Raw genomic sequence first — 13,413 nt, forward strand, 5'->3', positions numbered from 1 at the left:
GTACTGCTCTGATAATTTAGAGCAGGTGTGCCTCGTCGCCTGGAATTCACTCCCACCTGTGCAAGGGTGGTGCTACTGGGATTACTCATACCAGCTGACGAGGTGTTGGGCCTGGGCCACGGATGTAACATTAAAATAAAAGCACACTGGCAGATAACACCAAAAGCCTCTCTTCTGAAAGAGATTAGTTAATGCTGTTTGTCTCTCAGGAGTGTTTTGGAGAAGGTGGTGTGGGATTTGACACATCTGTCTCATTTCCTGCATACACTCCGGTGTTAGTGCTAATTTGCATGTTGCCATCTGTAGCTATCTGAGCTCTCATTCTAGGCATTAATAGCTGAAACACGTGTACACACACTTTACTACTTGTGTATAGAATCTCACGCACACACAGGCTGTTCAGGGTGGAAATACGCTACAAATAGCTGGTGTTAGGTATCTGGTGATATGCGCCAAAAGAGTCAAAACAGGCATGTGATGACCACCAGTGCCATTGTTTTCCTTCATCCTTAACCTCTAATCTGAAAAAGCAGAACCAGTCCCTTCTGCACTGGTTCCCTATCTGACATGACGTGAAATATATCCAGGGGGTCTCTGTCCTCTGTTGGCCCAGATAAATCACCCATTCTCACTTTCTACCATCCAGCAAATATTCAAAGTCACCCCAACCAGGTACACAGGAGACCTGCTGCTATTGTGGTCCAAAAATACACACTATCATAACCAACCAGAGTTTTGATTAATGAGGACGTTTGATGAAAATCAGGTCACTTTTACTCAGATGTGTCATACACACTACTGTGTAGTGTTTATTTATTTTATTAATTTAACTACAACATTTTCACAATTCACCATTTTATATTTAAATTCAGAAACACCAGAACTGAGAAGGCCACTGCTATAATTAATAAAGGTCTTACACAGAGACAGGTACACTGGAAATGGGATGTTTTGACTGTCAAAATAAAGGCCTTGTCATTTTGGTTACTGTTCAGAAAGTTGTAATTGTGGCCTGACATTAGTTTAAAGCCCTAGAAATAGTGTCAAGCCTAATAGAAACATCTGGAAAAACTATATAAACAGGTGACAACGGGTACAATCTGTACAATTCAAAGCATTTAAGGACACACAAATGTATTCTGTCAGAAATTAATATAATGAATCAAAGACAAAATTTGACCTGGAACATTTAGAAGAAGAGTTAGTATAATACTTGTGTGGTGTAGAAGAGAATTATTTACTGCTTGCAAACCAATGATGGTAAGATGATGTCATGGGGTAGGACTGGATAAGTCTGACTTCTTCCTACTCCATTCAAGCATGTACTAGGTATAAGCAAATTGATATTGGATTATGTGTAAATTATGTGTTGTCATATCAACTGTCTTTACATGCTTGAAAGAATAAATCAAATCAATCAAATCAAATCTGTAACAAATTAGTTTGAACTTAATTTTGTTAATTTCTTCTAGTTTTTTAGCATCAGTAGAATATTTTTTGCAGGATAACCTACAGTATATCATTCTTCAACAGGATCCTGGACTTGACTGTTTTACCCTCATTGTGCAAATGAAGTTGCTGTACTGTATAGATTGCCAAATGGCCCTATGGGCGCAGGCCTGGACACCCAAAAGGCCACCCCATCAGGGGGGCTTCCAAACCCGCCCATGAAGTGTCTGTTACTGACATGGAAACTCAAAGAGCACAGTCAAAAGAAGGGCTGTCCAATGTTCTGCTCCTATGCAGCTTAAGTTTTTTAATATTTAAGCAGTTGTCTATGTTTGTTATAATTGATACATACTGTGGATGCTGACTCAGCATCCATACTATGTTTTCCTGGTCTTTCTTTATTGTATGGATGCTGACTCAGCATGGCCAGCCCATTCAGGTATCAAAATGTTTGGCCTTTTCAGGACATGCGCGGATGTATACAACTTTTGTGTAACTTTTATACTTTTTAAAATATTGAGCTTTATTCTGAAAATTTTTCCTTATTCAAATGAATGGGAAAATTTTTACTTCTTTATACTTTCAGCTATTTCAGCTATCAAAATGTTCAGCTCTCCAAGGACATTCATACTACTATTCCGAAGTTTTCAAAACTTCATACATTTTAAATATTCAGCTTTATTTTGAAAATCTTGCCCCATTCAAATGAATGGGAAAATTCTACTTCAGCAAACTTTCAGCTATTTCAACCATCAAAATATTCAGCTCTTCAAGGACATTCATACTTCTTTTTCAGATCTTTTGAAAACTTCATACATTTTTAAATATTCAGCTTTATTTTGAAAATCATGCCCCATTCAAATGAATGGGAAAATTTTTACTTCTTTATACTTTCAGCTATTTCAGCTATCAAAATGTTCAGCTCTTCAAGTAGATTCATGCTTCTATTCAGAAGTTTTCTAAACTGCATATCTTTAAAATATTTAGCTTTATTTTGAAAATGGTGCCCATTCAAACAAATGGGGGAAATTCTACTTCTGCATACTTTCAGCTATTTCAAGGTATGAAAATGTTCAGCTCTTCAAAGACATTCATGCTTCTCTTCAGAAGTTTTCTAAACTTCATACTTTTGAAATATTTAGCTTTATTTTGAAAATCTTGCCCAATTCAAATGAATGGGAAAATTCTAATTCAGCACACTTTCAGCTCTTTCAGGTAATAAAATGTTCAGCTTTTCAATGACATTCATGCTTCTCTTCAGAGGTTTTCTAAACTTCCTACTTTGTAAATATGTAGCTTTATTTTGAAAATCTTGCCGCATTCAAATGAATGGGGAAATTCTACTTCAGCATAATTTTAGCTATCAAAATGTTCAGCTCTTCAAGGACATTCATGCTTCTATTCAGAGGTTTTCTAAACTTCATACTTTCAAAATATTTAGTTTTATTTTGAAATCTTGCCCCATTCAAATGAGTGAGAAAATTCAACTTCAGCATAATTTCAGCTATCAAAATGTTCAAGTCCTCAAGGACATTCATGCTTCCCTTCAGAATTTTTCCAAACTTCATACTCTTGAAATATTTAGCTTTATTTTGAAAATCTTGCCCCAGTCAAGTGAATGGGGAAATTCCAACTTCAGCATACTTTCAGCTAGCAAAAGCATTCAGATATTAAAATATTCAGCATTTTCAGGGCGATCTTTCAGCACTCAGCATCCATACGCATTTTCTTCAGCAATTTTCTAGACCTTGATTTCAGGCATTTTCAAGGCAATCCTTCAGCACTCAGCATCCACACGCATTTTCAACAGGAAATGCATTTCTCTAGTTATTACATATTTCTCATATAATACACATGCACAGCCCAGCTTCAGTGGGTCCACTTAAAATGAACAAAGTACCTGGCGTAGCGTTTAACAGCTTGAACAACTCTCGATAAATCTGGATATATTATATTATCCGTTTATTTCTCGATCTCATTCATAAGTTATCCTCGGTTCTCCACCTGTTCTGTCCCATGGAATATTAACAGCTGCACTCCATTGTGGCCACACCGCCAAGCCTGGGGGTTTCTGTCCCGCTATTCCCTCGAATAAACCTCGTGCTATTTCGGTGTTTCTGTTCCATTTCCGGTTTTCTCTTCGCTCACTAATCCCCATTCGCACCGGCAGGTGTGACATGTTACGTGTGCATTTCTCCGTATTGACAGAGCTTCTCTGAGCGCTCCGTGGGCTCCCGGTGATCCTGGACGAATTTGTGTGAAATGCGCCTGTAGTTATATTCAGCTTTGCAGACATGGAGCCTCCGGACTTCGAAGCCATGAACTTCACGGTGGAGCCGGCAGTGGCAGCGTACCCGCTGTGTGAGCAGTGGAGAGACGGCTCGGAGGGCTCCGTGTTCCACCTCGCAAATATCTTGCTCGTCCTCGGGTTCATGGGCGGCAGCGGCTTGTATGGGCTCCTCTACCTGTTCACCTTCCTGACTTTGGGCTTCTTCTGCTCTGTTCTTTGGGCATGGTCCGACACCTGCACAATGGACTCTTTCCTGTGGAGTTTCGCGCTCTTCGGCGTGTGTCTGGGGCAAGTCCTCTATGTTGCCTACATGCTGAGAGGCGCTTCCTTTGAGAAGGAGCTCCAGGAGCTTTACAACTGCATGTTTAAAAAGCTAGGAGTGTCGCTAACACATTTTGGGAAGATAGTGGCCTGCTGTGACGGAGACATCCACGCCATAGAGAAGGACCACTGCTTCGCCATAGAAGGAAAAACCCCCATCGACAAGCTGTCGGTGCTGCTGTCCGGCAGGTGACCGCTAGTGCATGTACACACCAGAAGGCTGTTTGCTAAAGAGACACGTTTTAAAATAAAGCTTAAGGAAAACATAACGTGACTTTTTTCAGATCCTGTCAATTTTACACTGACATTAGAAATTTCAGCTTAAAAACTGGAGTCCCACTTGGTCTATATCAAGGAGCTCAATTTGTCAAACATGGCTCTCAAAAAGGACCAAAATAATTCTATAATACAAGGAGTAACAGGAGTCATTCTTGAGACGTACTGTAGGGACTAAACTCGACCCGACGGTAACAATGGATCCGTTTTTCTGATTTGGAGAAAAAATTGCAATTCTGAAGCAGCCATTGAGAGATATGTGATTCTCTATATATGTATAATTATTTATATTGTGGAACGCATTGGGGAGGTAGGAAATAATGATAAAGAGTTTTTTTTTGGGGGGGGGATATATTTATTTGTGCAAAAGTAAAGTTACAGTCCAACATAACAGAGCATAGCGTCATAACAGCACGTTACGGTCTAACCACTGGGGCATGCTAGGAAATCATAAAGATATAGCTGAGAATTGTTAAAAAAAAATACTACAGTAAGTAAACAAATTTAATTTACATCTGGATGAGAATTTGGTGTGTGCTTGCAGAGTGCTCTATATTTATTTGTCTGCTTGAGCATGAGATGTGTGAATTAGGCTGAGAATAGCCTGAGTTCACCGAAAGATCTCTTGGATTTTTCTGCCTGAGATCAAAAAGAGGCGCAAACATTCTGAAAATCTGAGAATTACTGTAGAGCTTGATGAGATTTCCTTTGAAACCTAAAAAGAGGCTAATTTGAGATTTTGGGTTTTTCTTTTTCTTTTTGTGGAGAAAAAAAGAGACGGAAGCAATAAGCCATAGTCTCACTTTGGTTTCACACAGACCTCATATTGTCTAGGAGAAACAAATGAAACCTTTTTTAGATCTCTTTCCTAATTTCCTTTTCCTCTGGGGTACCTAAATTCTGGATAAATGAATACACTCATGTATTCCAAGTGATAATTTGATGACTCAGACATCACATTGACAGTGTTTGTAGTGACTGCAGTAATAAGACCTTGTAGAGAGACATTGTGCGAGCACTGACTCTGCAACCATATTTTTCCTTATTTTGTTTGCTTTTGCATGTGTCCCAACTTAAACACAAGAGATTTTTAAACATGTAGTTTGTTCATATTAACAATCTGACAGGAAATGCCATATTTGGACTTGGAAGTGCCTTTTTCATGTTTAATTGCATATTACAGACATTTTTTGTTTCTTTTTCTGTTATCTCAGTATTATAGGGTAATTGTTCATCAGGTCACTAGAAACACTGAGCTCAGGATAGAGACTGAGAATAGGAGCTTCTATTGTAGACATGTATATAATGTATGTGCAGCACGGGTGTAATGCATAAAGTGTTTGTGCATTCACATTTAGAGAACATTTGACACTGAAAAAAAACATTTAACATATTTTGAAGTGTTGAATTGCATAAAATGTATACTGTATGCTTTGCCACACCCCCAGTCACTGATGTTATAGGTTCCCCAGCTGTTAATGCCAGGACATCTGCTGTGATACAGTACTACTAGCTGAATTCACATATGAGCTCCAGACAATGTCTGGACATTGTCCAGAGTTGCCCTTTCACATATATAGCCTATGTCAATTGTGATCTCACTTGATGGAAATACTCCATTTAGATTATGTGAGGGTGGCACCTGAGTAGAGCGTACATACGGATGAAGATTTGGGCCACTGTAAAAAATTTGAGTTCTGACTTTAATGCAACGTTCACACTGCTCAAATCCGAACTTTTTGCCCAAATGTGACCCCTATCCGATTTCCTTATGACAGTGTGAACGGCACAAATCCACTTTTTTCAAATCCGGCCCAGGCCACTTTCATATGTGGTCCTAAATCGGATACATATCCGACTTCAGTCTGAACGGCCATGTTGCATTTCATGCGATTTTTTTTTTTATTTTTATGTCATTGAAATGCGACAGACGTCACAATTCTGCGCTGGCGGAGGCAAGACCTTAAGCAGTATTTGTGCTCTCCTTCTTGTTGATATTCTTATTATTATTTCTTTATTTTGATTGCACATTAACTGGTACATCACTATGCACATGGTATCACGAGCCGCATCCATTTTTATTTTCGCAAACACAGTACGCTGCGTCTGACATCACATCCTCTTCTGCGCATGCGGGTCACCTCAGGGCCATATACTGTTCACACATGAGACAGATGGCAGTCGCATTTAAATGACAGTGTGAACAACAGCGCAAAAAATTGGATTTCGGCAAAAAATCCGATCTGAGCATCAAGACCTGCAGTGTGAACGTAGTCTAAGTCAGACTTTTTAAAAAAGTCTGAATTCTGAGATTAAAGTCAGAATTTAAGAAAAAAGTCAGAACTCAAATTATTTATAGTAACCCTAATCTTTCACACACACAGGAGGCAGGACATGATGCAAAAAAGTACACACACATAGTTGGCTTGTAATTTGATCATAAACAACTGAGTCTCTTGCTCTTTCTTGAAATCGCTTGATGAATTCAGCATCAGCTCTTGATGACAGAAGTTGCCAAATCTTGTCTTCTCTCCAGTTAGACATTTTCTTTGGTGTCTTCACTGTAAATGGCCCTTCTTCTTTACTGATTTCATACCACTCACGTGATACAGGGTAGCCCATGGAAAAGTCGCCCATGTACTCGAGAGCGTATTGGAGGCAGGCTACTTTTCCATGGGCCACCCTGTAGAATGTCATCAACACACCCACTAGTTTGGTGAACATTTGTATTCTCACATACCTCAAGGTACTGTCTAGATAACATCAGGGATGCAGTGCATGTGTGAAAAGGGCTACTGACATTTTAGCAACTGTTGTTGTGTCCTGTGTGATTTGGTGTCATCTTGCCCTTCATGATAGTGTGTCCCAATGGAACATTAATTTGAACTTTCCATCCATTCCTTACAGAATCCGTGTGACAGTTAATGGAGAGTTTCTGCATTACATCTACCCTTTCCAGTTTTTGGATTCACCTGAGTGGGACTCTCTCAGACCATCGGAGGAGGGTGTTTTCCAGGTTCACTTTAACTTGTGTGCATGTACTTGTGTACAGAATCATTTCCCTGTCAATTCATGAAACCCTGTGCTAGCATTCATCAGATTTTGCTGCCTGCCCTGCAGTAGGCAAGAGACAGGAATTGTTTGACACACCATACACTGGAGTAAGAGTCTATGTATGTATGTATGTGTGTATATACAGTAAAAAAAAAATAAAAATACATTTCCCACTCGCCCCCCACTTTGGGGCGGTCCTGTATTCCCTCCTTCAAGCTCGGGTCCTCTACCAGAGGCCTGGGAGCTTGAGGGTCCTGCGCAGTATCTTAGCTGTTCCTAGGACTTCACTCTTCTGGACAGAGATCTCATACTTGCTCCTGGGATCTGTTGGAGCCACTCTCCCAGTCTGGGGGTCACAGCCCCCAATGTTCCTATTATCTCAGGGACCACTTGTGCCTTCACCTTCCACATCTTTTGTAGTTCTTCTTTCAGCCCTTGGTATTTCTCCAGCTTCTCGCATTCCTTCTTCCTGATGTTGCTATTGCGTGGGATTGCTACATCTATCACTACGGCCTTCTTCTGTTTGTCCACCACTACTATGTCGGGTTGGTTGGCCATTACCAGTATGTCAGTTTGTATCTTGAAGTCCCACAGGATCTTAGCTTGGCCATTCTCCACCACCTTTGGAGGTGCATCCCATTTTGACTTTGGGACTTCCAGCCTGTACTTGGCACAGATGTTTCTGTACACTATGCCAGCCACTTGTTTATGGTGTTCCATGTATGCCCTACCTGCTAGCATCTTGCATCCCACTGTTATGTGCTGGATTGTCTCAGGGGCATCTTTGCACAGCCTACACCTGGGGTCCTGTCTGGTATGGTAGACCCCTTGCGCCCTCTATTATATATAGGGCCATGTGCTTATGAATCAAAAGCCAATCTGAATCAAATTGTGACACCAAGAAGTGGAATTAAATCAAACCGTGGATTCGCCAAAGATTCCCACCCCTATTAAGTGCAGTATTAGGTACTATATGGTCTATGTTCTCTAGTATGGCCAGTGCTTCTGAAGAATTTTATAAAATCTGTTTGAATTAGGTTATTTATCCATTTATTTTTAGAAAACAAATCCAGTTACTGAAGAGTATTATTTTAAAATTTGTTAAATTATTAAAATGTCAACTTAGCTGGAATATTTATGCTAAATTTGACCTTGGTTTGATTTTTATCTGACACCATTAAGGAATAATTCTGGTTTACTACAACTTGGCTCATACAGTTGCTTCAAAGTTTTGTTCACCTGTTCCCAGATCTCAGCAATTCATTTTGTTAGTAAAACTGATCATCAGCAAAAGTATACAGTTATCCAAGCTGTAACTTGCACACATGAATGCCACCTCATTTTCATGTCTTTGGCTGCACCTGTCTTGTTTTCTTTGTTAAATGTATTATTTTTCCACAGGTGACCCTGCGTGCTGATAACCCCTGCAGATTTGTGGCGTGGAGGAGGAAGAAACTCTATCTGCTTTTTGCTAAGCATCGCTACATAGCCAAGATATTTGGCCTGGTTGTGCGCAATGACATTGCAGAGAAGCTGTACTCCCTTAATGAACAGGCTTTTGACAGGGCCGGGCACCACTATGATCTCCGCTTACCAAGTTACTGTCACATACCAGGGACCGAATTAGAAAAAACAGATGTCCTCTTACAAGTGCCGATACAGAGTGGAAGAAGTGTCTGAACACACACACACACACACACACACACTACTCCGGGCCTAAAACGCTTGGAAGTGACTCACTGTGTGCAGTAATGGGTGTCATTTAGGAAGGGCAAAGTATGGTATTATCTGTACCATGTAGGGTAAATAGGTTTAAAGTGATATTATGTCAAATCTGGCCACATATTCATCAAATCTCAACGTGCAAATTACAGTGCCTTGCGAAAGTATTCGGCCCCCTTGAACTTTGCGACCTTTTGCCACATTTCAGGCTTCAAACATTAAGATATAAAACTGTATATTTTTGTGAAGAATCAACAACAAGTGGGACACAATCATGAAGTGGAACGAAATTTATTGGATATTTCAAACGTTTTTAACAAATAAAAAACTGAAAAATTGGGCGTGCAAAATTATTCAGCCCCCTTAAGTTAATACTTTGTAGCGCCACCTTTTGCTGCGATTACAGCTGTAAGTCGCTTGGGGTATGTCTCTAACAGTTTTGCACATCAAGAGACTGAAATTTTTGCCCATTCCTCCTTGCAAAACAGCTCAAGCTCAGTGAGGTTGGATGGAGAGCGTTTGTGAACAGCAGTTTTCAGTTCTTTCCACAGATTCTCAATTGGATTCAGGTCTGGACTTTGACTTGGCCATTCTAACACCTGGATATGTGTATTTGTGAACCATTCCATTGTAGATTTTGCTTTATGTTTTGGATCATTGCCTTGTTGGAAGACAAATCTCCGTCCCAGTCTCAGGTCTGTTGCAGACTCCATCAGGTTTCCTTCCAGAATGGTCCTGCATTTGGCTCCATCCATCTTCCCATCAATTTTAACCATCTTCCCGGCCCCTGCTGAAGAAAAGCAGGCCCAAACCATGATGCTGCCACCACCATGGTTGACAGTGGGGATGGTGTGTTCAGGGTGATGAGCTGTGTTGCTTTTACACCAAACATAACGTTTTGCATTGTTGCCAAAAAGTTCGATTTTGGTTTCATCTGACCAGAGCACCTTCTTCCACATGTTTGGTGTGTCTCCCAGGTGGCTTGTGGCAAACTTTAAACGACACTTTTTATGGATATCTTTAAGAAATGGCTTTCTTCTTGCCACTCTTCCATAAAGGCCAGATTTGTGCAGTATACGACTGATTGTTGTCCTATGGACAGAGTCTCCCACCTCAGCTGTAGATCTCTGCAGTTCATCCAGAGTGATCATGGGCCTCTTGGCTGCATCTCTGATCAGTCTTCTCCTTGTATGAGCTGAAAGTTTAGAGGGACGGCCAGGTCTTGGTAGATTTGCAGTGGTCTGATACTCCTTCCATTTCAATATTATCGCTTGCACAGTGCTCCTTGGGATGTTTAAAGCTTGGGAAATCTTTTTGTATCCAAATCCGGCTTTAAACTTCTCCACAACAGTATCTCGGACCTGCCTGGTGTGTTCCTTGTTCTTCATGATGCTCTCTGCGCTTTAAACGGACCTCTGAGACTATCACAGTGCAGGTGCATTTATACGGAGACTTGATTACACACAGGTGGATTCTATTTATCATCATTAGTCATTTAGGTCAACATTGGATCATTCAGAGATCCTCACTGAACTTCTGGAGAGAGTTTGCTGCACTGAAAGTAAAGGGGCTGAATAATTTTGCACGCCCAATTATTCAGTTTTTTATTTGTTAAAAAAGTTTGAAATATCCAATAAATTTCGTTCCACTTCATGATTGTGTCCCACTTGTTGTTGATTCTTCACAAAAAATTACAGTTTTATATCTTTATGTTTGAAGCCTGAAATGTGGAAAAAGGTCGCAAAGTTCAAGGGGGCCGAATACTTTCGCAAGGCACTGTAGGTAGGAGCTGGCAGACTTGTCAGCAAATTTGGTCTGTCAGGCATGTAAGACCAGGTTAATGTGATTGATAGCCCAAGAAATTTGTTAGCTACAGTACATTAGCTTGTTGTTCCTTATACTTTAATTACAGTCATGGCCAAAAATATCAACACCCCTGCATTTCCGTCACATAACGCACCACTTCTCCCAGAAAACCGTTGCAGTGACAAAGTCTTTGGTATTCTCATGTTTATTTCTTCTGTTTGCATTGTAACAACATAAACAGCAAGGGAAAAAGTCAAATCTGATGGATTCCACACAGAACTCCAAAAATGGACTGGACACAATTATTGACACCTTCTCAAATCATCAGAAAGAGTTCTTCCAGCATGTGATGCTCCTTTAATTTGTAATGAAACTCACCTGTAGCAATCAACAGGTGATGGCAACATAGAAATCACACTTGCAACCAGTTAAAATGGAGAAATGTTGACTCAACCTTTGTGTCATGTGGACCACACTGAGCATGGAGAGAAGAAAGAAGAGCAAAGAATTGTCTGAGGATTTGAGAAGCACAATAGTGGAAATGCCTGGACAGTCTCAAGGCTCCAAGTCCATCTCCAGAGATCTGGCTGTTCCTGTGTCCACTGGGCGCAGCATTGTCAAGATGTTTACAGCTCATGACGTAGGAGCTAATCTCCTGGACATGGACGAAAGAGAAAAATAGATGACAGATTGCAACCGAGGATTGTTCAAATGGTGGATAAAGAAAAGCTATCAACTTCCAAACAAATTCAAGCTGACCTGCAGGCACAGGGTGCAACAATGTCAGCTCGCACTATCTGTCACCATCTGAATGACAAGGGACACTATGGTAGGAGACCCAGGGGCCCCACTGCTGACACAGAAACATAAAGAAGCCAGACTGAAGTTTGCCAAAACTTACCTGAGGAAGCCATAGTCCTTCTGGGAGAATGTCCTGTCGACAGATGAGACTAAAGTAGAGCTTTTTGGTCGAGTAGGTCATTCTACTGTTTTCAGAAAATGTCACGAGGCCTTCAAAGAAAAGAACACAGTCTCAGTGGTGCGGTGGGTAGAGCAGTCATCTCCCAGCCAGAAGGTTGAAGGTTCGAGTCTTGGTGCCAGCAGTCCTCGTGTCGAAGTGTCCTTGGGCAAGACACTGAACCCCCCCCGTTGGCCCCGATGGTTAGAGCCATCGGTTGAGGTGGGGCCACAGATGGCTGCCATCGGTTCTGTACCAGAAACAAATTCCTTGTGTGTAACATACTTGGCCAATAAAGGTGATTATCCTTATCCTACAGTAAAACACGGTGGAGGTTCACTGATGTGTTGGGGTTGCTTTGCTGCTGCTGTCTTGACTGTGTGTATGGCATTATGAAATCTGAAGACCACCCACGAATGCTGGGACACAATGCAGGGCCCAGTGTCAGAAAACTGGGTCTCCATCAGAGGTCAAAGGTCTTACAGCAGGACAATGACCCAAAGCAGACTTCAAAAAGCACCAGAAATGGTTTCAGACAAAGAGCTGGAGAGTTCTGAAGCTGCCAGCAATGAGTCCAGATCTAAATCCCATAGAGCTGTGGAGAGATCTCAGAACAGCAGCTTGGAGAAGGAAGCCTTCAAATCTGAGACCTGGAGCAGCTGGCAAAAGAAGAATGGTCCAAAACTCCAGTAGAGAGGTGGAAGAAACTCACTGATGGTTACAGGAAGAGACTGATCTGTTATTTTGTCCAAAGGGTGGGCTACCAAATATTAAGTTGAGGGTGTCAATAATTCTCTCCAGTCCATGTTTGGAGTTCTGGGTGGAATAGATCACATTTGGTTTTTTTCTGCTTTTTTGTTCCAATGCAAACAAAAGAAATAAACATGAGAATACCAAAGAATTTGTGATTGCAACAGTTTACTGGGAGAAGTGGTGCGTTATGTGACAAATGCAGGGGTGCCAATATTTTTGGCCATGACTGTAGCTTTCTGATGGGACTTTGCAGGAAGATGTGGTGGAGTTAGGTGGCTGAAAACAATATAGGTGAAAAACTAGAATAGGTCTATAGAACTGCTTAGTTTTCAGGATCAATATTTGCTTTAAAAGAACCATTTAACATTTTGGAAACATGAGGTTTTTGTCATTTGTTTAATATGACACAAGCAGAAGTGTAAAAATTACGTCATTTTATGGGGGAGTTGATGCCAAATTTGTCTCTTGATAAACAGTGTTTCAGTGTTCCTGTGGAGTGTCTCTGTTTATGGGGCTGCCAGAATCTGTCTGTCAGCATAGTTGGTCTCTATTTAAGGACAAAGATAGAAAAGCTGGCAACCCTGTGACAGTAAGTCTTCAGGAAGCCATGCATGGCCAGCCAACTATAATAGTGCTGAGCTGTAAGGCCAGTGGCGTAGTGACAACACATTATTGCAGGATGTGACGTTCACTGAATGAAAATTACTCAACTAATACAAAAGGAACAGCTGAGAATTAGTTTTGTCTGAGCATCACAAAGACCATGAAATGACTCTTCCAATTA

At 40.9% G+C, this 13,413-nt stretch overlaps 1 protein-coding gene across 1 annotated transcript; it reads left to right on the forward strand.

Annotated features, from left to right (window-relative positions):
- Positions 1–3,315: 3,315 nt before the first annotated feature.
- popdc3 (popeye domain cAMP effector 3) lies at positions 3,316–9,280 on the forward strand. Its single transcript, XM_020614816.1, has 3 exons — positions 3,316–4,249; positions 7,244–7,352; positions 8,792–9,280. Exons 1-3 carry the CDS (start codon positions 3,744–3,746, stop codon positions 9,068–9,070), a joined length of 894 nt encoding a protein of 297 aa, XP_020470472.1. The 5' UTR covers positions 3,316–3,743; the 3' UTR covers positions 9,071–9,280.
- The last annotated feature ends 4,133 nt before the right edge of the window (positions 9,281–13,413 follow it).

Source organism: Monopterus albus, unplaced genomic scaffold, assembly GCF_001952655.1.
Source record: "Monopterus albus unplaced genomic scaffold, M_albus_1.0 scaffold151.1, whole genome shotgun sequence".
Classification (NCBI taxonomy): domain Eukaryota; kingdom Metazoa; phylum Chordata; class Actinopteri; order Synbranchiformes; family Synbranchidae; genus Monopterus; species Monopterus albus.

Excerpts from the sequence above, each read along its gene's own strand:
- popdc3 (XM_020614816.1), top strand. The coding sequence starts at position 3,744 with ATGGAGCCTCCGGACTTCGAAGCCATGAACTTCACGGTGGAGCCGGCA. Across the intron at positions 4,250-7,243 it reads TCGGTGCTGCTGTCCGGCAG|AATCCGTGTGACAGTTAATG; the intron begins GTGACCGCTAGT and ends CATTCCTTACAG. Across the intron at positions 7,353-8,791 it reads CGGAGGAGGGTGTTTTCCAG|GTGACCCTGCGTGCTGATAA; the intron begins GTTCACTTTAAC and ends ATTTTTCCACAG.